The sequence below is a fragment of the Cladophialophora carrionii genome (assembly GCF_000365165.1).
Source record: "Cladophialophora carrionii CBS 160.54 unplaced genomic scaffold supercont1.3, whole genome shotgun sequence".
NCBI lineage: Eukaryota > Fungi > Ascomycota > Eurotiomycetes > Chaetothyriales > Herpotrichiellaceae > Cladophialophora > Cladophialophora carrionii.
In genome coordinates this window covers 2,387,556-2,409,647 of record NW_008481828.1, presented here as the reverse complement: position 1 = coordinate 2,409,647, position 22,092 = coordinate 2,387,556, and the positions used below count along the sequence as shown (strand labels likewise).

The 22,092-nt window shown below is 53.5% G+C and overlaps 10 protein-coding genes across 10 annotated transcripts; 7 read left to right on the top strand and 3 right to left on the bottom strand.

Moving 5' to 3' along the window:
* Positions 1 to 914: 914 nt before the first annotated feature.
* Positions 915 to 1,400, top strand: G647_04280 (uncharacterized protein; the record flags this gene model as incomplete). Its single annotated transcript, XM_008728624.1, has 2 exons — positions 915 to 1,049; positions 1,119 to 1,400. The coding sequence occupies 2 exons, from the start codon at positions 915 to 917 to the stop codon at positions 1,398 to 1,400; spliced, it is 417 nt and encodes a 138-aa protein (XP_008726846.1).
* Positions 1,401 to 1,732: 332 nt separating this feature from the next.
* Positions 1,733 to 2,173, top strand: G647_04279 (uncharacterized protein; the record flags this gene model as incomplete). Its single annotated transcript, XM_008728623.1, has 1 exon — positions 1,733 to 2,173. One exon carries the CDS (start codon positions 1,733 to 1,735, stop codon positions 2,171 to 2,173), a length of 441 nt encoding a protein of 146 aa, XP_008726845.1.
* A 2,290-nt stretch (positions 2,174 to 4,463) lies between these two features.
* On the bottom strand, positions 4,464 to 7,895 carry G647_04278 (uncharacterized protein; the record flags this gene model as incomplete). Its single annotated transcript, XM_008728622.1, has 2 exons — positions 4,464 to 4,586; positions 4,638 to 7,895. The coding sequence occupies 2 exons, from the start codon at positions 7,893 to 7,895 to the stop codon at positions 4,464 to 4,466; spliced, it is 3,381 nt and encodes a 1,126-aa protein (XP_008726844.1).
* Positions 7,896 to 8,545: 650 nt separating this feature from the next.
* Positions 8,546 to 9,307, top strand: G647_04277 (uncharacterized protein; the record flags this gene model as incomplete). Its single annotated transcript, XM_008728621.1, has 1 exon — positions 8,546 to 9,307. One exon carries the CDS (start codon positions 8,546 to 8,548, stop codon positions 9,305 to 9,307), a length of 762 nt encoding a protein of 253 aa, XP_008726843.1.
* A 293-nt stretch (positions 9,308 to 9,600) lies between these two features.
* On the bottom strand, positions 9,601 to 9,928 carry G647_04276 (uncharacterized protein; the record flags this gene model as incomplete). The annotated part of the gene is made up of 2 exons (XM_008728620.1): positions 9,601 to 9,782; positions 9,838 to 9,928. 2 exons carry the CDS (start codon positions 9,926 to 9,928, stop codon positions 9,601 to 9,603), a joined length of 273 nt encoding a protein of 90 aa, XP_008726842.1.
* A 1,192-nt stretch (positions 9,929 to 11,120) lies between these two features.
* Positions 11,121 to 12,927, top strand: G647_04275 (uncharacterized protein; the record flags this gene model as incomplete). Its single annotated transcript, XM_008728619.1, has 7 exons — positions 11,121 to 11,384; positions 11,434 to 11,475; positions 11,530 to 11,764; positions 11,817 to 11,907; positions 11,962 to 12,296; positions 12,352 to 12,639; positions 12,701 to 12,927. The coding sequence occupies 7 exons, from the start codon at positions 11,121 to 11,123 to the stop codon at positions 12,925 to 12,927; spliced, it is 1,482 nt and encodes a 493-aa protein (XP_008726841.1).
* A 327-nt stretch (positions 12,928 to 13,254) lies between these two features.
* On the top strand, positions 13,255 to 14,721 carry G647_04274 (uncharacterized protein; the record flags this gene model as incomplete). Its single annotated transcript, XM_008728618.1, has 1 exon — positions 13,255 to 14,721. One exon carries the CDS (start codon positions 13,255 to 13,257, stop codon positions 14,719 to 14,721), a length of 1,467 nt encoding a protein of 488 aa, XP_008726840.1.
* Positions 14,722 to 15,687: 966 nt separating this feature from the next.
* G647_04273 (uncharacterized protein) lies at positions 15,688 to 18,811 on the top strand (the record flags this gene model as incomplete). The annotated part of the gene is made up of 3 exons (XM_008728617.1): positions 15,688 to 15,967; positions 16,020 to 17,023; positions 17,075 to 18,811. 3 exons carry the CDS (start codon positions 15,688 to 15,690, stop codon positions 18,809 to 18,811), a joined length of 3,021 nt encoding a protein of 1,006 aa, XP_008726839.1.
* Positions 18,812 to 19,171: 360 nt separating this feature from the next.
* On the top strand, positions 19,172 to 20,133 carry G647_04272 (uncharacterized protein; the record flags this gene model as incomplete). Its single annotated transcript, XM_008728616.1, has 2 exons — positions 19,172 to 19,282; positions 19,339 to 20,133. 2 exons carry the CDS (start codon positions 19,172 to 19,174, stop codon positions 20,131 to 20,133), a joined length of 906 nt encoding a protein of 301 aa, XP_008726838.1.
* Positions 20,134 to 20,196: 63 nt separating this feature from the next.
* On the bottom strand, positions 20,197 to 21,084 carry G647_04271 (uncharacterized protein; the record flags this gene model as incomplete). Its single annotated transcript, XM_008728615.1, has 1 exon — positions 20,197 to 21,084. One exon carries the CDS (start codon positions 21,082 to 21,084, stop codon positions 20,197 to 20,199), a length of 888 nt encoding a protein of 295 aa, XP_008726837.1.
* Positions 21,085 to 22,092: the final 1,008 nt, after the last annotated feature.

The window sequence follows — 22,092 nt, the reverse complement described above, 5'->3', positions numbered from 1 at the left end:
TCCAATTCAAGCAACCGTTGGTCAAATCACACCCAACACAACACCTTCCTTATACTTCCTTCCCGTGTCCTTTCATTGACTACCAGGACCCTGACGTGCTCGTTCTCAGCCACATTCGGATCGAACAAGCAAATTGGGCAAGAGATGAAGCTCCTCCCGTGTCTACGATGGACTCCCGGCAGCCCTTTCGAAGCGAGCAGACCTTTCCAACGATAGGATCCGAGACGACAACCTAGTCACGGGCTCCTCAGCACAGTACCACCAATAGCCTCCGTGGACATATGCCCTCCGCACTTTGACCGTTCAGTGCGAGCCCACGATAACCAATGAAAGAGATCGCTTACTAGAATCTCTTGAGCGAGAAAGGGACAGAGTTCCCCTCGTTCCGCAAGGTTGGTCGGCCGTTAGCCGACGCAGAATTGGATGTATCTACTGAAATAAAGCGGTCTGCTATTGGGCAGCATACACCCTGTAACGCCAGGAATCTTACTGAATGCTCACATCTATGGGCCACCCTGCTGACCATAGCGGAGACGAGCTGAAGGGTTCAGTCAGCCATGCCTACGCAGTACCATCGATGAGAAAGAGCCAAGGAAAGGGTACCAGGCTTGATTCGGTGCTTGGAAGCAGCGGCCGTAACCAGCCGAGTTAACCATATGATACGCCGGACTATGGACGCCCTGTCAGGCCTGATTGCTAATCCGTAAAAGAATACTCCGTACTGTCGACAGCCTGGCCCGATTCGAGTAACTGCATATTACCCAAGCGGGGACGCTAGCACAGGGTGTACGTTCGCGACTATACATAAACTGGATGTCTACCACTCAGCCTCAGCTGCCTTTCTCCCTCAGCGACAACAAGAAACCCAATCTACAGATTGTCACATCAGCGGCTACTCGAGTTTACAGTCCAAAATGGGTGTCAAGACCTTGTTCCCACCATCTGCGGTGAAGCCTCAGTCACAATACGCTATAGGAGCCAACATCGCAAATGAAAGGACCGGCGCAAAGAAAACGGGATTTGGCTTCCTCAGTGGAGGTGATATCGCAGTACGTTGGGACACACCTAATGCCGGTTACTCACATCAAGATAGACACTTACCCCTTTCCAATGGCTAGCTCTTGAGAGACAACTTCTCGGTATCGACATGGCTGCTCCTAGGTGGCGCTATACAAGTCCTGCTGTCTTTCGTGTTTCCACGCTCATATCTTGCCTTTCCCATTGTTGGCCTCCTAGGCTGGAGGATCGTTGATGCTTATTTGATGCACTTTGGAATAAAGAAGAACGTCTGGGCCGAGGGTGTCATTGAAGGCAAATGGAGTGTTGGATATCCCTCCGAGGGGGAAACCGAAATCGTCCACGGCAAACCAGGCGATAACGGTCCTGGTGGTGAGTCATGATTCTCCTCAGAAAATCATGGATATTCCTTCTCTTCCTATTCCGACGTCTTGTGGCTCCCGGTTGCATTTTATCGGGAAAGTCACTCACACCACATAGCTGTGATGATTCTGGGAGCTAGAAGCAATTCACCTTTGGGCATGTTCGGTGATGGTAAGCCAACACTGCCACGTCCTGGCGTGACCGAAGTCTTACTGTCCATACAGGTTACAAAGAAGTTGCTGACCGATTCCACGATATGCTCGTGCAGTTGGAAGACAAGGCAGAAGAAAGTGGCTGTAAGCGTCTAAGAAAGTGATGGGTCCACATCGATCATACTGACCCTTCCTTAGTCATGGGAATGTCCACCTGGGTCTCTGCAGGAGAGAGACCTACAAGTAACGAACTCGCCACAATCTCATATTGGCGATCAGTTGAGGATATCCACAACTTTGCACTCTCGCCGGTCCACCGTGAAGCCTGGAACTGGTGGAACGAGACGGTCTCAAAGCACAAGCACGTTGGCATCATGCATGAAGTGTTTGCTTTGCCGGAACGTCAAGGTTGGGAGGGCATTTATATCAACTACCAGCCTACCGGTCTTGGAATGACGACCAAGGCAGTCGAGTCACCCGAGAAGGGAGGTCAAAAGCTGTGGATTAATCCCATCGTTGATGCCAGCCGCGGTGTCTACCGATCAAGCCGTGGCCGAATGAACAGGGGGGATCCCGAGGGCAAGAGCAACGACAGCGTCATCGCCAAACATCCTTATACCTCAGCTGTTCTCATGCAGTAAAGGGAATCATCCACGGTTAGCCTGGAAGTGCTCAAGCTGCCCTCGTCGGTGTTATTTTACTCCACGACAAAATACTCCGCAAATATGGCGACAATGAAGATTCCAACTTCTCTTTCAACTCGGCATCTATGGTTTCATGAAGAGTCAAGCTTACTATCTCGCTGACGGTTCTCGTCCTCAGCATTGTGCTGTACTTGTTTGAAAATCTCGAATTCCCCAATTGGATGATAAATTCGTGTTCCTGGATACCTCCACCAAAAGTCACCACTCTGCCACTTCAGGCAGAAAAGTCATCCACCACACGCAGCCGGTACAGCCTTCATCCTTCTCATCAACCCAACAACTACAGTAGACTCTGCTCCAGCACTACTACCCTCAAACGTCCGTCGCTTTTCTCTGGAGAGCACCCCCATCAATCAACAAACCCTTCGCCAGTCTCTCACCAGTTTACACCCCGCTGCTCCATTTTCACGTCGTCTCAAACCCGCCTTCCCGCCCACAATGCCTGGCCCGCGATCGCCACGAAAACAGCCGCTCCTCCACCAATAGACAACTCGCCCATGGCCGAGATGGGATTCCCCTCGACCCAACAAACCGCCACGCTCGCGAGGTCAACGAGATCGCAAATCAAGCCCAACCACAGCGCCGAGCGGAGATTCGAAGTCGCCACAGGCTCACTCGGCCCAGCGAAGCCGGGAACCCCCGTCGCGCCACCTGTAACCGCTCCTCCAACTTCACTGGTGCTAGCCGCTCCTGCCTTTCTCAACAACGACTCCCTGACGGGTCCATCTGCCGCCGCCGCCGCCGCCCCCTTGACCCGCTCAACCTCTGCGACCCTCCTCCACAAGTACGCGCCGAGCACGAAGTCTCGGACCCCGACCATGCGGCCGAACAGAGCGGATTCACCCCCGGCGGCGAGCGGCACGCCCCACATGGCTCCTGCCTGTCTTGGGATCAAGAGGCAGGACGCCCCCACGGCCATGCGTAGCGCGGAGAGGGTCTTCAAGCTGAGATTGGACATGGTGAACTATGCCGACGACGACGACGACAATACGGCAGAGGTGTCGATGCTTGACGAATACGGAGAGAGTCCGAGAAAGTGCAATACCCACTCCCGCACGGGTTATGTGTTCGTGGTCGCCTTGAGTGTTCAGTGTTGTGTTGTGTTGTGTTAATCCCACAGTACCGGTACAGGAAGGAAGTCGCTCGATCGCTCGCTCTTCACCACGCGAAAGGTAATTACCCTAAGATGCCGGGATTTGTGTTTTTTGCAGACCTGGCAAGCCGCGCCAGTAGACGTACTTCCGTTGAAGTAGATTTGGAGTTTCACTTTCTTTGGATTTTGCACCCGGTCAAGAAAGTAAGCAAGACTACCACCGACATATACCTTCCAGCTGGCATTTAGGACAATGAAATATAGCTCATTATATAGCTTGCTCCCTGCGCGCGGCTGCCACGCACAGACCGCCATGTTGTGTGACGTTGTTCGCGGTGGCCTTCAAAACTTCGCGTTGTGGACGACGCATAACGTAAGGCTTGCGTTGTGTTGTGTTGCGTTGTGTTGCGTGGCGTTGCATGCCGTTGCTCTGCATTACACGTGCGGGCTTCGGAAGTGGGGAAAGTCGGGCGGCCGTTGGATGGCAAAGTACATTTGATGTCCGTTGTCGTTGTCGTTATGTGTACTACTCGTATAGTTATTACGGAGTACCAAATACAGTGTGAGGTAGTCATTGCTCGAGAGGTGTGTTGGGGCGGGGCGTGCGCGTCATCTGAGGATGCATATCGCTTCGAGACAAGTTTCTCACACATGTTGCAACCACTTTCCACTCAGACGGATGTTTCGTACCATTAGTCTCTATTTTTTGCGTGTGTTCATGTTCCGGGGCTCATTCTCCTTCGATCTACTCTCTCTGCTGGTTCGGGGCTGGAAATTCCACCCAAACCCTCAAGAACGCCATCCCATCCGCAGGCACACCTTTTCATCATACACTGCAGCGCCGTTCGAAATGCCCCCCCATCCCTGACACATGTAGCTTTCATCAATGCGAGGGTTCATGCTCGTGTGCAAATCATCCGTCTGACAATATTGGCCGCCCCGGTTTCTACGCTGCTAAAGTCGAACCCTGCCAGCTCTGTCGAGCGTTGTTCCCCGTCGTCGACATCATAAGAAGCCTGGTATTGATAACATTTGTCCCATTGTAGGAAAATCCATTCGCCTTTTGACACTTGACGGTAAACAATAAAACACACCAAATAAACCGATACTCTAAAAGACTTTCAGGCGTCCTCTTCACTTCTTCTTGCCCTTGGACCGGCTTGGTGCCGTAGACGACGCGACGCTCTGAGCACGAGAGGTGGCTGGGGAGGTTGCCTTACTGCCACGAGAGGACTTGAGGGCGTTCACCTGCTTGTTCTGCTGCTTAGTTAACTTCGGCGCACAACAAGAAAATGATCGAGTACTCACGGCAACGCCATTCTTGGCCTTCTTCTTGACAGGCGCAGCTTCGCTGTCGTTTTCAACATCCGAACCATCGTCTCGGTCACGCCCGCGTCCTTTGCCTGGTCCGTGGCCGTTTGTGAGCTTTTCTTCAGCTTCACCAAACTCTCGAGACACAGTGTTCAGCAAAGTTGTGCAACGACGGCCGATCTCAATGGGCGTCCTGCTAAGGAAGAACCAGTCGAAACGGAACAGGGGTGATTCTCGGATCTCGTCACGGATCCTTTCGTAAAGACCTTCTCCGTCAATGCCGTGCTTGTCAAGCATGACCAGGAGAAAGCGGTCTTCCTCTTCCGTGTAAACCTTCTTGTTTGTGGTGGAGACTGTGTAGTTGATCTTCAGCTGCTGAAGCGGAACCCGATACATCTCCATCTTCTTGCGTAGCATCTTGCGTTGACGCTCCGTCTTTCGCAGTCTTTCTTCCCCAGCTTCGATGTTCTTGATATACTTGTCGAACTCGGCAATTTCAGTGTATCTTTTCCAGAATACCTTGGCGTACTCTTCAATCTCATCGGGTTCTTTGCTGTCGACTTCGGTGGCGATACCCTCGTAATTCGTCCGACCGAACTTCGCAGAACCATTGATGAATTGCTGAAAGTCCCGTCGGTTCCAGTTACCGAACCCGTGCTCTTGCATCTCAGCCTTCTGCTGCTTCTCCTCTTCGGTCAAGGGTTCGGCATTGTCAATCTCGTCTTGGGCGAGCCGCTGATCGGCTTCACGAGCTTCACGGTCGCTATCCGCTTCCTCGTCGTTTCCTTCAGCAAGCGGCACCTTGTAGCCAATCTCCTTGTGGTAATATGCGGTTTCCTTTTCCTGCAACTCCTGCAGGCCGGGCGGGAAGAACTGCCAGTCGTGAACAGGCACTTGCTTCGGAGCTCGAGGCACCTTTGGCTTGGTCTCTGCAGGGCGGCCTCCGGTTGACAGTGCTTGTTTGTAGTACTTGTCCATCGAATAGGATTGTTCCTTGCGTTCACGCTTGGTGGGGTTGATCCAGGTCAGACCGACGTCTTTCTTACGGTTCTCGAAATTTTCACCGTTCCATTCGTAGGCACTCTCGGAGGAGAACTTCTGGAGGTCGTCGATTCCGAGTTTCTCATACTTGGCCATGAGCTCCGAAGTTCGAGCCTCGCCCCGTCGCAGAATCTCGTCAATATCGTCCAGCGCGCCTGTTGCACCCTTGGTCTCGAACACCTTCTCAGCACCGTGTTGGATCATGTTCAGCAGCTCGTCCTTTGACGCAGCTTGCTTCGCCTGCTGCTGAGCGCGACCCTGCTGAATGACGAGCTGATCTAGGCGTAGCTTCTGAGCCGCTCTTTCAAGGACTTTCTCCTCGATGGCGTTCTCAGTCACAAAGCGGAAGACTTTAACTTGTTTGGTCTGGCCGATGCGATGTGCGCGATCCATGGCTTGAAGATCTGCTTGCGGGTTCCAGTCACTGTCATAGAGGACGACGATGTTGGCGGTGGTCAAGTTGATGCCCAGACCTCCCGCACGGGTCGTGAGAAGAAAGACAAACTTCTCTGAGCCGGGCTTATTGTACTCGTCAATGGCGGCGATCCGGTCTTCATGAGCAGTGCCACCATCAATGCGGCAGTATTGGTGGCCTCGAAAGACGCAGTAGTCCTCGAGAATGTCGAGAACTCTGCTCATCTGTGAAAAGATCAACACTCTGCTACCCTCCTCCTTCATGCGGGCCAGGATCTTGTCAAGAATAATCATCTTGCCGGAGTTGTAAATGAGATGTTCATCAGTCGTGTACGGCGGACCCGGTTCAGCGCCTTCAAAGAGGTAAGGGTGATTGCAGCATTTTCGCAGTTGCATAACAATGTTGAGCAGTCTGGTCTTGGATTCGCGCTTGCCACCGGCACCGTTGACGGCGTCTATGTCTTTCTCCAAGATTTTCTGGTACCATTTCACCTGCATCTCAGACATTCCGACATAGAGATTGAGCTCTTTTTTGGGCAGCAGACTCTTTTCCACATCGCTCTTCACTCTCCGGAGCAGGAATGGTTTCAGGACACGGTGGAGTTGTGAGACAACAGCGTCTTGATCTTCGTTCTGGCCAGAGAACCAAGCGTCGAACGCTTCTGAATCACCAAAGACATCTGGAAGCAAGAAGTTGAGGAGCGCCCACAATTCATGGAGGTTGTTCTGCAGCGGAGTACCAGTGATCAGGAGGCGATTCCGAGAACTGAACATGCGGATGATTTGCGCTAGGGAGGATTCTTCGTTCTTGATGCGGTGCGCTTCATCGACGATGATGTACTCCCATGCGAACTTCTTGAGGTGTGACTTCTCGCGCAAGATCATCTCATAGCTGGTGATACAGACATCGAACTTCTCGTCGATGAGGCGCTCATTGATGAGAGCATGTCGTTCATCTTTGGCGCCTTGGAGGACAAGCACGTTGACTTCAGGGGTCCATTTCTTGAACTCTCGGTGCCAATTGTCCAGGGTCGACTTGGGCACTGCAATCAGATGCGGGCCAGTAATGTCGCAAATATGTCGCAGGTATCCAAGGAAGGAGATAGTCTGTAGCGTCTTTCCAAGCCCCATCTCGTCAGCGAGGATACCACTAATACCATTCTCATGTAGTGAGATGAGCCAGTTGAGGCCTGCCACCTGGTAGTCACGCATCTCACCGCCCTGGATGAAGGCTGGGGACTCCCTGAAGACAGTCTGAGAAGCAGTGCCGCGTTTCTCGTCTCTAAGGAGTTCCGCGTCCTCTTCTTGTTCAGTCTTGCGTTTGTTCGCACCAGCTGCACCGCCTTTGCGGGACACCACTTTTCTCGCCTTTGCCTCTTCCTCGGCAGCTTCTTTGTCAATCTGTTGGAGAACTTCTCTAATCTTGGGGTTGGGACTTGCGTCGATGAAGTGGCGGAACAGATCTGTTAGCCCTAGCAGGTACTTGAATCTTCGGACGGTATCATCTTCCTTTGATTCGTCTAGTTGACCGTGCTTCCTCCCCAAAATACTCTTGCGCAGCTGGTTGGCTTCTGTGCGCTTTTTGCGGCCGTCGGCATGGGGAGAGTCTCCGGCGACGCTAGATGCTGTCGTGTTGGGATTCGTATCTGAGTCGGTGTAATCCGGAGTGTCGTCTACCAGTCGATTGAGGTGTCCGAAGGAGGGTCTGTGGGGATGGCGCGGCTCTGGGACGTCAGCCATGGGAGTGTCGGCAACGGATGAGGTCTCTGAGTCGGGTTGCTGCGACCTCGAGGGAGCCATTGCGGAGGGAGGTGGAAGGGGGTTGGCCTGCCTGGCCGTGGAAGTTGTCACTTCTCGTTCAGTTATGGGAATACTTCGAGACGCGACTTTCTTGAATCGGTCTATACTGAGCCGAGAACGAGTGGTCACACGGTAGAAGTAGTGTAGAACGTCGGCGTCGCGCGTAGGAGGACTAGAGAAGGCGCGTGGATGAGGTTGAAGGGGTTTTAAAAGATCTGGGGGAGGAACGGTGCCTCTACGAAATGCGAACGCCCTCCCCCGTTAACGCGCTGTGCCCCCTCTTGATTGGCTCAATGCAGATACTTTACTCCGGCAGACCTTCCGTAACTCGATGGACATGTGACCGCCGCCGGCTGAGTTCATTAGTCCGAGGGCAACGTTGAACTGCGCTGGCATCACCACGCAGTCTGTAAAATTGGTTTGTCACAGGTCACTCAGCACCCTTCGTCATCTCACGGAGTGTTCTGTTTGTGGTATACATGATCTTAGGACTGGTCCCTCTTGTTGTACAACGACTTCATTGTCTTCTCAGCCAAGCGGACTTCCACTAGCCGCTGCAGCAGCCCAAACAAACCCCTCTTCGATAGCGGACGACTGCAACAGACCCAACCAAAGGATATTTTACTTGCAGAGCCTTATCGAGTTTCACCATGGACTCGATGAGGTCCCTCAATACCTCCTTACCTTCGGCCCGACCTGCGCCACCTGAGGCACTGCTGCAGGCCTTCCGGACCGCCGCCCTTTCAGTCACAAACCTCTATAAGTCCGCCGTCACTGATCAGAACGCCAGCCGGCAAGCGGGCTACCAAGAAGCTTTGGCGGATCTTCTGAGTTTTCTTGACCGAGAAAACCTCGGACTGCAGGATGGCGAAGGCTGGCGGGTGAGGCAATGGGCAACCGAGCGCTATGATGGCTCTGCTCTTTTACACCAGAACGAGAGTGATGACGAAAGAAGTGAATCTGGACAGAGACCTCGGAGCATGACGCCCACGAGAGAGCAGCCCGTCACATCTCCGTCAGAACAGGCTGAGCAACCGCGAACAGAGTCAGCGACCCAGACCGACGACAGTCCAACCTCTGCTACGCATGAACGGTCTGCGCCGACTCCGATCTTCCACTTCTCTGGAAATACTGTGTCCATCCCATCCGACGACATGCAGACCGATGAGGATGGCAACGCGTCCACTGATGCCACCCCATCAAGTCATTGCAGCCGACCAGCAAATGCCAATGTTCGGGGCAACCGCACTCCTCACAGAAACGGCAATGGGCGTCATGCAACCAGGTCATCGGCTAGAGAGTTCACCTTTACGGCAGGCACTAAACGCAAGCTTCAGATACCCGACTTTTTCGACATTTCTAATATTGGCCCACGGGACGGAACAGGAAGCAACAAGCGAGGACGCATTTAACGCTTCGTTGTCGCGCGTGGTGAAGTTATTCTATCCAGAGTGCATGTTTCTGCATCGCGAGGGAAATTCTTTACGAAGACATGACACCAGGTATAGCGAAGTTTTGTTCATGATGGTACATGCATGTGTCAGCTCATGTTGAGCCTTCTAGATTAGAGACTTTGTTCCAGAAGGGATAGACTTGAATGCCCCTAGTACATGTTCGATCCACCCAGGTCCATTCCCCGTGTTGCATCATTTCCACGACACGCTCTATTCTCCACGGCTCACGTAGAGTCCCAGCAACAACAATTCTAGTTGAACATTCTGTACACTCCCAAGCCCACTAAAGTTGCTGACAAGGATACAATTCCTAGCTGCCGCGATCCGTACTTGTACTTTGATTTGCTGAGTTCAATCGCCTGTCTGGATGCCCGTAGCTGCTGCATGCCCGAGAAATATGTGTAGCCACCTAGTGAGACGAAAGCAGTCGAGCCTGTCAAGGGTGAGTATTAAACACTCCAAGGAATTGGTTGGTGCGAAGGGCATACCTAGAACTCGGCAGGAGAGACAGTCTTGTTTCTCGAACGCTTTCGGGTCATCGAACTCCGTAAATTGCTCCTCTTTAGGCCTGAATACCATCTTTACCCCTATCACATTTCAGACCATGAATTCTTGTGGGTTCCGTTTGTGAACTGGATGAATAGGTAAAGCGCTCGACTATTTCGCCCAAGGAATTCGCGGACCGCGCCATGTGCCAAGAAAATCTAGCTTAGTCAGCAGCCTCAGGCACCCATCATTCACTTGTCATTCATCCATTATTTTTCTGGTCTATGTTGTACCGCTCACCTTCTTTTCACCCCTCTTTGCACTTCCACCAGCTTGTTGCTTTCATCTCGTCCTGATCACCACATCCTGTGTCCATGATGCTTCACCATGAGCACATATCATCAGATTTTGACGCCTTTCAGCATCGTGTCCGGGTCTTCCCAAACCGTTGCAGCCGAAACGAAGGTTGGGAGGGATATGACCGAAGAACTCACCCACTCCAAAAAAGCCCACGGTCCGATCCGGGTACGGGAGCAGATCACATATATGATGCAGACACCTCCATGCCCTCTCTGTGCTTCCGGACACCTGCGCCGCGATGCTTGTCGAGTCTATGATCTCTATCGTCATACACTTTTCTGAAACTCTCCTACGTGGGTCAGATTCTGGTCACTATAACTCCAATTCTTAATAACGCAATCTTTCCACGTGGCGTATCTCTCCTAAAGGGAATAAATGAATTCCCGAGCAACAAGCACTGAGTCTCACAGCATCTGTGACACCAAGAATGCTTCGTCAATGATACCCAGCTCGAGTCGAGCCTCTTCAGGAAGAGCCCCGCGATCCAAGAAATGGGGTTGAGAAAGCCCCGGCTCCTCCACTGCTTGGCTTTCGAGCTTCAGAGGGAACTCAAGTCCTCCATAGGTGGGTTTCCCTTTGGAATCCTATTGACCTGTAATCACATCACATCCAGCCAACTTGGCGCAGCCTTGGTATTTCCGGCAATTATGAACATCCCGTATCTGGTCGCGAGCTGCGCTACGAACTTCCAGTCCTAACCAAAGAAAGGTCGCGATCGGCAGAAAACAATGGCCGGGGCTCGATACCACCGGCCATGTGGTTGCGGGTTGAATGATTGCCATACCGTCGTGCAGTAGCGGGAAACCTACACTGCAGCATGGTAGTATACATATCTCGCCTGCTCGATCGAATCTTTTGGACTGGCCTTGTTTCAACTGTCGCGTAAGACACGTGGCCCTCGGTGGTTGATACACCTAGAGCTATCATGACATCTAATACAAGCGGCGATCACGACCTTCAAGACCTCAAGGCAAAGGCTGTGAATGCCGAGTTTGTGGAAGATGCCATTCCCCAGGAGCATCAGGAGTACAAGAAACGCGAGGCTCGACTAGTCGCAAAACTAGACATCTACCTTGCACCGATTCTGATGCTTTTGACGTTGATCAGCTTTTTGGACAGAGGAAATATCGGGTACGCCGCTTCCCAGGGTATGATCGCCGACATCGGTCTGAAAGGCAACCAGTTGAATGTAACTTTCTCCGTTATTGCTGCTAACCGCTTGCTGATGCGTGTACCAGATCGCCATTTCCATCTTCTACGTATTCTACATCTTGGCTGAAGTGAGTCGTACACCCAGCTGAAGCTCTACAAGGCCGCAGACTCACGGCGTACAGGTACCGTCTTCTCTCCTTGCCAAACGCCTACAATTCAACAGAGTCATCCCCGCTGTCACTGTCTGCTGGGGTGCAGTCTGCTTGGGGAATGGATTCATAACTGGCTTTCCCAGTCTCGTAGCCTGCCGTTTGCTATTAGGTCTCTTTGAAGGCTTCTTGTTCCCATCTTCTGTTCTCTTGATGGCAAACTGGTACAAGCGTGAGGAACTCGGTCAGAGGATCTCATATCTTTACAGTATTCCTCAGTCTCTATCACAACCCGATCAACCATGCTGACATTGGCTCAGTTGCTGCCGCCTTGTCAAGTGCCTTTGGTGGTCTGATTGCGTTTGCCATCCTCTACATGGACGGAACAGCTGGAAAGCAAGGTTGGCAATGGTGAGATATTCCCGTTTCGAGCCGAGGGGACCGTGGGACGCTGATAAGCAACAGGCTCTATATCATTGAAGGGATCATCACAATTGTCATCGGCGTCATATGCTTCTGGCTCATTCCTAAAGACTACCAGACGGCATATTTCCTCAACGCAGAAGACCGAGTCATTATGAAGCGACGAGCGGAACTGACAGAATCTTACAATGGCGGCCAAGGCCACTACACAAGGAAAGATTTCATGTTGGCTGTAACGGACGTCAAGACCTGGCTACATGGAGGTATCCAGTTCGTAGTGATGACAGTCGTGTACGGCTTTGGTGTCTTCCTTCCAATTATCATCAAGACAGGATTCAACTACTCAACCAAGCAGGCACAGTACCTCGCAATCCCAGGTAAGCACTCGCTCGATTGAAAAGAACCCCTGCATGTGATAACGAAATATCCTAGTCTTCCTGTGGGGTGCCATAGTCTACGCAATCGGTGGCTTCCTGTCAGACAAGTATCAGAAGCGTTTCCTTCTGGTCGTCGCGGCCGCGCCGTTTGGAATGGTGGGCTACTCAATCCTGCTGGCTTATGACCACGTGTCCGTCGGGGTTCAGTATTTCGCAACTTTCTTGATCTCGACGTGCATCTTCCTATGTGGCGGAGGAAACATGGCCTGGCTCTCTTGTAACTCGGCTCCAGACGGGAAACGAGCTGCTTCAGTCGGCATAACGTTGACTCTGACGAATATCGGTAATTCGACCCGCTCTACACCCTCGGGGTCTGTGTTTGCCAGTGCTGACTCGGCCGGCAGGCGGTATTGTCTCCGGACAGATCTACATCGTAAAGCAAGCTCCTCAGTATCGACTGGGTCATGCATGGTGTCTGGGCTGTCTTGTCCTCGCGTGGATCGGCTGGTGTGCATTGAGATATATATACAACGTCCGCGAACACGAGAAGGATAAGGCTATTGGGGAAGGAACCACAACGCCACGAGAAAACTTCTCCGATCGTGCGACAACCTACAGGTACCAGCTCTAGAAGTTGAGCTTGATGCAGGAACGGGAGCAGCTCAGAGGCAGAGCTATCAACCAAATGGCGCTTTGTCTCTGTCTCCCTCTTCTACCACCGTCTCTAAGCTTAGGTAAAGTCAATTCATAAACCAACTCCGCATAGCCATACACCCCTCTACCATGTGCTTGGCGTTCCGAGGCGCAGTACTGGCGTTTCGCTGTTCTCCATAGCCTTTTTCTCCTCTGCTAGAGCCCATGGGCACGACGGCTTTCATCGGAACCCTGTGTAAACGTGCCGTTCAATTTTATCAGACTGTCCGCCGACACAAGTTCTAACCCCATACACGCTTGAAATATGGCGACGCCGCCTCTAAAGACGGACGCAATCATCATTGTGGGCGCCGGTGTATTCGGCTTGAGCACGGCTCTCCATCTCGCACAAAGAGGATACAGCAATGTCACGGTTTTCGATGCACAGCCTTACGAAGCCACAAAGTACGACTATCTCTGCGGCTCCGACGCCGCATCAGCCGATCTGAACAAGATCATTCGATCTGCGTATGGCGAGCAGACTGAATATCAGGATCTCTCGACGGAAGCCATTAGATCCTGGAAGGCATGGAACGATGAGATCAGAGCCGGTCAATGCGTCCCAGATGGCATGGACATGACCGACAAAGTATTTATCAACAATGGCCATCTGTCCTTGGTGGATGGTGGAGATTTGCCACCCTTTGAGAAGGCAACTATCAGGAATATGGAGCGAGCTGGCTTTGTCGATACTCAACTCATCACTACCGACCCACGACATGCAGAGATCATGAGACACCGAGGCTTCTGGTATGCAATCGATCCGTTTCGAAGGCAGCCGAGAGGCAAGGGATACTTGGGCGTTCTGGATGCGACTGGTGGCATCGCCGTTGCAGACAAAGCTTGTCGATTTGTGCTTTACAAAGCCAAAGACCTCGGTGTCCGGTTCATCCTCCACCATGAATCTGGCCGCTTCGTGGCTTTCTGCTACGACGAGGCAGGGAAGGTGATCGGCATCAAGACGAATGACGGCCAGAAGCACCACGCGTCAAAAGTCATTATGGCTTGTGGTGGATGGACGCCATCACTTCTTCCAGAACTGGATGGCATTTGTGAAACGACCGCGGGCTCAGTCATCATGCTGAAGATTCCGCGCTCCTCACCGCTGTTCGAACGGCTTGCTCCAGAGCGCTTTCCATCTTGGTCCTACAGGATGCGTGATGGTGCCAATGGTGGGCTTTATGGCTTCCCGCGGGACGATAAGGGGTACCTGAAGATTGGCTATAGGGGCACAAAATTCACACACCCGAAGGTACAACCGGATGGCAAGGAACGCAGTATACCCGTCACGAGGTACACAGACAACGAAAAGATCACACGGCTCCCTAAGCAAGCAATGCAAGTGTTCAAGTCCTTCATTGCAGACTTTCTGCCGGAGCTGAGTGAGGAGGGAATCGACAACGAGCTGACCCGGCTATGCTGGTATACCGACTCGTTCGACAACCACTATGTGATTGATCACCTGCCGGGTCAAGACTCAGTCCTGGTTGGGACTGGGGGTAGTGGCCACGCTTTCAAATACCTGCCAAATATTGGGAACTGGATCGTCGACATCATGGAAGGGGTCGGTCTGGATCGGCCCCTCGTGAGGAATTGGCGGTGGAGGAAGTTACGGCCAGGCCAAGAAGCAGTGAACGTCCTCATGGAAGGACGCACCGGTCCAAGGGCACTTCAAAATGTGGAAATGTCCACGGACAACAGTGTGCACTTGTCGAGCCGGCCACGGCTGTGACAGCTGGGATGCGCGATTCCTGCTCCAAACCACACCTTGCTCCTTTCCATTGGCGCGAGGGCAATGTTCACATTCGTATTGTCTACGGTCCGCTAAGACACTCTCTGTGCCCAGCTTCAGGATTATTCAGTGCCTAAGAAGTACGAATGTAAGGTCGGCTGGCGATGAAAGGGGAAATCGTCTCCGGTCGCGACGGTCCTGTCCGAATGCGAGCGAGATGGCGATCCAGCCCAGTCGGTCTCAGGGGTACTTACTGAGTACACCACTTAGGCACCTAGGAGGGCCGGTAAAGTCTAATCAGGGACGGAGGTAAGCCTACACAGTACTAGGTTTGAACTCCACCAGGATCATGTGGCTTCTGCCGCATTTTCCCTCCGGACACGGAGTAATATGGGGTATGTACATAGTAACTAAGGGGGATTCTTGCGCTGATGCGGCGCCTAAAAACCAGCTGAAACCCCCAACACGAGCCTTGCACTGCGACACCAGCGCAGGAGCCAAACAGCGACTCACTCTCGGCGGGAGTCTTGACGCTTGGCCTACGAATTAGGAACCGTGCATATGTGCCATTAACCCATCGGAAGCACTGAACACTCAACAGTCAGGCTGGCGAACAACCACAGATAGCTACGCATCCTATCGTTGGAGCTGTGGTTGGACAAGCATGGGGGAACGTGGCATGACTTGCTCGTGCGATTCGACAGAATTGCATAGAGTTGCACCGTTGCCTTCTGGTGCTTGAGGTCCAGCCATGGCCATGGTGCAAACCTCCACCAGGAGACATGTCACACACAGTCGTCCCAAGGCTGAAAGAGCCTCATTGTCCCACTCCACTCCCTGGGGACTGAGGCTCGGCGAACTCCTGCCATGGCGTGGCCAAAAGGGGAGCCTTACGCATTTATGTATGGCCCCGTCCCGGCCACAACCATACCAGCTTCAATTCTCCTGAAGTTGGCCTGGGTGACAATGGGAAAGACACGGACATTGCTCGACTCCGCGGCTGCCGCCGGCCTCTTATCGTTCCCAACGCAGGTAGCTCAACATGTTTACGAGGCGAACAATCTCGACGGAGCCACCGAATGGGTCGAGTCCTTCACCGAGAAGGCCAAAGGGAGAGCTACCTTGTTTTTGGGCGCTGCCATCTCTACGTTCAAGCCAACCCAGTTGCCTATGTGGAATGACTTCGTACAGTTACTGTGGGCGTCCGCTCTTGAAGTCGCTACGGCCGACATGCGACCTGACAGGGGTACGCCTTAAGACTTCATCGTCAGAAGGCCATTCACTAACATCCTGAGAAGTGTCTGAAGGCCTTCTGGCCTTCTTCGAGCGCGCGAAGGACCGAGTGCCCAACTACATGGTGACCGAAGTCATCTCCAGGCGCTTAGGACAACAATACCTGCACGTGCTCGACGCATTTCAGGCCGAAAGGTTGCAGGACGGGACGTACGCCTTCAACGAGATCCACAAATGGGCCGCGAATCTTCTCGCTACAGGAGCAGTGGCCGCCGTGATGACTACGAATTTTGACAACTACCTGGAGAAAGCGATCGAGAAAAGGACTCCCCTATTCTACCAGATCACCGGAGATCCCCACGTCGACGGCAGAGAGATCTCGTCCCGTCTATCATTGACGACTGCAAAATCGTCGTTGGTCTTAGTTGTCAACGGAGCAAAAGCATTCGCCTTCGTGCGATCTCTCATGCCACAGCTCGGTAACGGGAAAATAACGTTCTTGTTCAAGGTCCATGGGTCCTGCTATGATCCTGTGAGCTGTATCGACACGCGGCTGCAGCGAGCTCAAGGCTTGCCTTCTTTTGCGACTGACGTCCTCGACATTCTGCTCAAACGGACCGTATGGCTGGTTGCTGGCTTCAGCGGAAGCGACATGAACGACAATCTTGACTATTTGCGCTTTATCTCGAGCAAAAAAGAAGCCGCCATCATCTGGCTCACGTACCCTGGCAGCCGATGGGAGTCTGCAATACACCGTCTCACCGCGGTCATGACCTTGGAGAAAGGCTCACGCACCGGCTTCTGTCTGGTAAACGGCCGCTTTCTCGGTGAAAGGCACTCGGAAGAGAGCAAGTTTCCTCAATTTGGACAAAAGATCTTGAAATGGGCTCAAAATCTGGGGCCGGACTGGTGCAAACTTCTGTTGGTGGACTTGGTGGCCCTCTTCGAGGAGAAGGCAGAGCAAACGGCGCCGCCACACTTGTTGCAAGCATTCAATCAAGGTACTTCGCCTCGACAGGACTGGAACACGATTCTGCAGAACATGGACCTTAAGGCGGAAGAATCCCAGGTAATGCTTGCGCGTCGTTGTCCTTGGAACCCACACTGACCGAAGGATCAGATAGCCCCAGCAAAGAGTTGCTCTGAGGTATGGGCCTTGGTGAACGACGCACTCCGCACAGGTCACACGTTGCAGAAGGAAACCAGGCAAGATCTCTGCAGGCGACTCACTACGGGCCTGGAGGTGCTGGGCGGCCACCACATCAGACTCCAAGAAGCGGCCTCGCGTGGAGATAATCCACAGGTGCATGCACAGGCATGGGTTGTCAACGCCTTGAGCGGACTGGCAATGCTGTGCGGAGGGGAAGTTGACCGGGCGGCGAGAGCACTCGAGATCTCCAGCGGCATCGCTTGGCTGGTTGGAAACTATGAGCATCACCAAATGATCGAGAGACTCTTGAAGGCCATTTTCCAAGCACCGCACACTTCGACAGATGCTGAAGAGGAAGACGATGCTCCCGCTCCCAATCAGACCGTCGGCTGTCTCGCCTTCAGCCCTGCCATGGACAACGTCAACTCCAAGATGAACAAATATGGCGTTCCACCGCAGAACTACATGCGGGCATTGTTACATCGCTCGATCCTGTTTGCGGACGGTATGATCCTTCCTGCAAACATCATCAGCAATTCGACGGTCCTTGTCGATGAGGTGTTGTTCCAGGGCGAACGTGATGAGCTCAACGAAGTCTACCTCCGCCACCTTTACCCTGCCCTGCCTACCGAGTTCAAAGACGGGCCTGGGAAACTTCGAAGGTTCCTCGATTCTAGGCCCAAGACCTTTATCTTCGAGTCCGTCAACGACGACCATATTGCGCGCATGGACGACTTCTTTGACGACCCTGCAAACGCCCATCAAATTCTTTACTTCGACGAAAGCTTACTGGGCCGAAACTATGGCAAATATATACGGACAGCCGTTGATCCATTGCATAGGGAGACTACCGTATCACATCTTGTTAGGCTTTGGAAGCATGTCGAGGCCGGAGGGGGTTGGTCGGAACACCCCGATCACAGCGAACGTTCCTCTGCTGCTAGACACGCAGCTGAGGATCTGACGGACTCTCTCTTCCTCCTGTCAACATTGCTCCCAGAGGCCGTGAGGAGATCGCCGTTGTACAAATTTGCCGATCTCTTCGACGAAGCCAGCGACAGGGACAGCATACTTGCATTCTTAAGAAGCGACGCTGGAGAAGAGGCTAAGCTGCAGCTGTTGAAGGCGAGGGATCGCATCATCGAGAAACCATGGCTCTACAGTCCCTTCTGCCACGAACTGTTCGATGCGCCTTACCGGGCTGCGTTGGCGTTCGACTATGCATCCCGTGCTGCAGTCGAGCCAGTGCTCTTTCTCGAAGAAGATGAGATCCCCTCGTGGGAATTCATGTCATCGGACTGTCATTCAAAGGCCTTTCCGACCAACTTCGCGGCCTTCCCTATATCAGCGGACAGCCATAAGTACTCCTCGCTTCTGCTGAGCCAGATGACCACCGCGACCTTGCGAAAGGCGAGAAGAGATCTGGCGCCATTCCGAGCAAAGATCGTTGAAGGCTCGCCGCTTGTAGAAGACGACGTGGTCAGAATGAAGGATGCCATGGCTTCTTTCGAGAGTCGTTCGCTCGCGCTTCCTGACGTTGAGATCAACGCGCTCATCGACCTCGACCCGAATGTGAAACAGGTGGCAGAACTGCTGCTTGCCCAGTGTGTCTTCCTGGTCAGGAACGGTCCACCACTTGACCCAATGTACGAAGAAGCACAGATTGCCCTTCCGGGTCTGCTGGCGCTGCGCCGGCAGCAGGGCTGAACAGCGATCCTGTGTGGAAAGAGTGTTGCTTATGAGACTTTCGGCGTGTGCGCGGCAGATGTCACCGTGCAGCAAGCTTCCCAATTCCCTGCTCCCTGCCACGGCGTTTCCGTCGTGCACAGCGTGATTGGTGCGGCAACTCTTCGCCTCTTCGGCTGTACCTTTCCACGTCGACTAGGAATGCCAGGGCTCAGCCCAGCTTCGACTTCTCCGCACTGCCGTCCCAAAGTTCCCAATATCGCCACGCGGAGTGACAATGGGTGCACGGTCGATATATTCACGGTCCTACACCTCGTCCATGAGGATGTTACGGACTAGCAGTGACGGTCTACTTTCTAACCGACTGTGCAACGTGCGAGAATGCTGTTTGACAAGACCCAGATCCTGGCGGACTTCGACGATCTAGTCGCCCGGCAAATAGTCCTCTACGGTCCAGCGTCGGTCATCAGCCTTAGGGATAAAGCTTTCCAGGTAGGAGAAGGTCGCTTCTATGGTTTTGTCGTCACAAACTGATGACTCTCCCGCAGTTCGAGTTCCGCATCTGTCCCGCGCTGGCATCGAAGCCGGCGACAATTGGCGCCACGGAGAATGCTGCATTCGACACGGTTCCGAAATATGGCCCGGGGAGCGACCTCGCTGACGCCGATCCGAAATTGGTTGTGTCAAAAATCCACGATACTCACCTGCTGGTTATGAACCGGTTCGCCGTCTTCCGGCCTCAATACTTGATCCTAACCCTGGACTCGTTCAGGCGGCAGACCGAGAGCCTCGACCGGACCGACCTCGTTGCCGCGTTGGCGGTCATGCAAGCTCTGCCAGACGAACACTTCGTCATGTTCAACTGTGGGAATGAGGCCGGCTGCAGCAGACTGCACAAACATATGCAGGTTATCCCCTGTTCGAAGGGTTTGACACTGTTCCCCGATCAGGATGGCCTCAACCCCATGGACACTCCATTCAAGTACTTCATTGAACCGATCGATTCTTCGATACACGCCTCACCTGGTCGGCTGCATTCGATATATCGCAGCCTCCATGGAGAGGCTCTGCAGGCGTGGCAATCTTGCACAGAAACGACGCTGGAATACTTCCCGCACAACGTGATGCTGACCAAACGCTGGATCATGGTCGTTCCCCGACGCCGAGCAGCGTTCCAAGGCGCGAGTGCCAACGCCGCCGGCATGATGGGTATGGTGTGGCTGACGAATCCACGGCAATTGGACAGATGGGAGGAGATCGGCCCTGCTCGAGTGCTCGAGGAGCTTGGAGTCCCAAACCGACGTGGCCAGCCCGCTAAGAATACCTCTAGCTCTCACATGTAGAAAAAGAAATGTTGTTGTTGTCGGACCTCGACATGCCCTGCGCAAGGCCATCAACCGCTACACCTAGCCCAGCACCCCTTCTCTGACCAGGTTCTCGTACAGCGCCCACGCCGCCAGCGTTTTGGCGTCTCGCGCGCCCTCCCTCCACAGATGGTCATATTCCACCAACCTGACCTGGATCTTCTCGCCCTCGGTTCGATTGCCCGTCAATTTCCCCCTCAGCCGCTCAATGTCCCGCCTGGCCATGACTTTTTCGCAGAAGAAAAGCGCGACAAATTCATCACATGCTCCAGGACTCGGATACACGGCTCTCTGCAAATGGTCGTTGCCATCATCCCGCACCGCCACCGCCAGCTCCGTCATGTCGACCAGCTCCTCCCGCCGGACGGTCAAGCCCGTCTCTTCTTGGATCTCCGTCGCCGCGGCGCCTACAAACGCGTCCTCGTCGTCATCGATCATCCCCGCGGGGATCTCGCAAAAGGCAAGACTCCCAGCGGGTACGCGCGGTTGCTGCGTCATGACGACGAATCTTTTGGAGATGTCGTCATCGTCGTCCGGTCTTACGATCATGAGGACCGCGACGCTGCCGCCTCGGAGGAAGACGATGCCCGGGAGAGGTCGTGCGTCCGACGCGCTCTGTACTACCGTGTCCAGGAGCACGAAGAGGATGCGCTGCGGGCCTGCCCATTCGACGGAGCGGACGGTGACGCGGTGGAGCTGGTAGGGTGAGTCGTGGCATTGCCGGTGCCCTTCAGGGCGCCGTTGGTCGTGTTGGTCGTGTCGGCGCTGCTGCTGCTGTTGGTGTTGCCTGGCTATCGACTGGCGTAGCGCGGAGAGCCAGTTCTTGAACGGCCGGAAGGCGAGGAGCTGGTCCTTGGTCACGTTCGAGGGGATCGTCACCTCTACTTTGGGAGAATTGTCGATCCAGTCGGGGAGGATGAATGAGGACATGCTGTAAGTGAGGAATAGTCCTCACGGGCAATTTCAGAGCTGAAGAGTCTTAGAGTTGGAGAGTTGCAACTCGTTACGAAGCACGGCTATGGATGGGATAGTGAGATCCAATATCCCAGTTAGGGGCCACGATGAGCCTTATATAGATGGTACAGCACGTACGGAGTAGTAGTACTCGTCCGTGCAACTTTCAGACATGTTCGGGGCTGTACGTAGGTGGTGGCGGGTATCTCATCTTGATTTGAGACATGCTAATTCAACACATCTGAATCCAGGACGCTGTATGTGCATTCGAGTCTAACGTTGGAAGCATACGGCAAGGCTTCACGGGCCCTTTGGCTAGGCACAAACAGCCACATGGCAGGGACAGGCACTGGCACAGCCAAGGCGGACACGCAGCACGGATCCACCGGTGGTCGATCTGGCATCGTGGCACCCATGGGCTCGCCTAGGCCACAGGAGTAGCTCAGGTACCTAGGAAGCTACCTAGGTACCCAGTAGTTAGCACCCTCGCACCTACGAAGTACTTTGGTACTTGCTTAGAGGTGCCAGCCACACAGTTCGCCACTAAGGTAATTAACCAAGTTATTGGGGTCAGTTAAGTTAGTGGCCTCGCCAAAAGTCGCCTCTCCAGCAGCGAAAGGGGGGCGGCTTAGGCAGCTTAGGCAAAGGCTAGGCAGCTTCCACAGTCAAGCGAGATCGTGGGGAATCTGTGGCATCCGGAGTGTTTAGGCACAAAGCCTACTCGTACGAGTACATCGAGGTGCCTCGCCGCAAACGGCTCAGGCACTCTTCGGGATGATCTCTTCTAGCTCTTAACGCAAGCACGTAGCGTGGGGATGCCTCAGCCTCGCTACGGGCTACATAGGACGCAGCACACCGCACACATAATGTGAACATTAGTGGTGCGCACGTTGAAGCTCACTTTCCGTGTACACAGTACCTTTGGTTAGCTTGATCTGCCTGGCCTGGGTGCTGCTTCACTGCCCTTTCCAGGAATACCAGTGA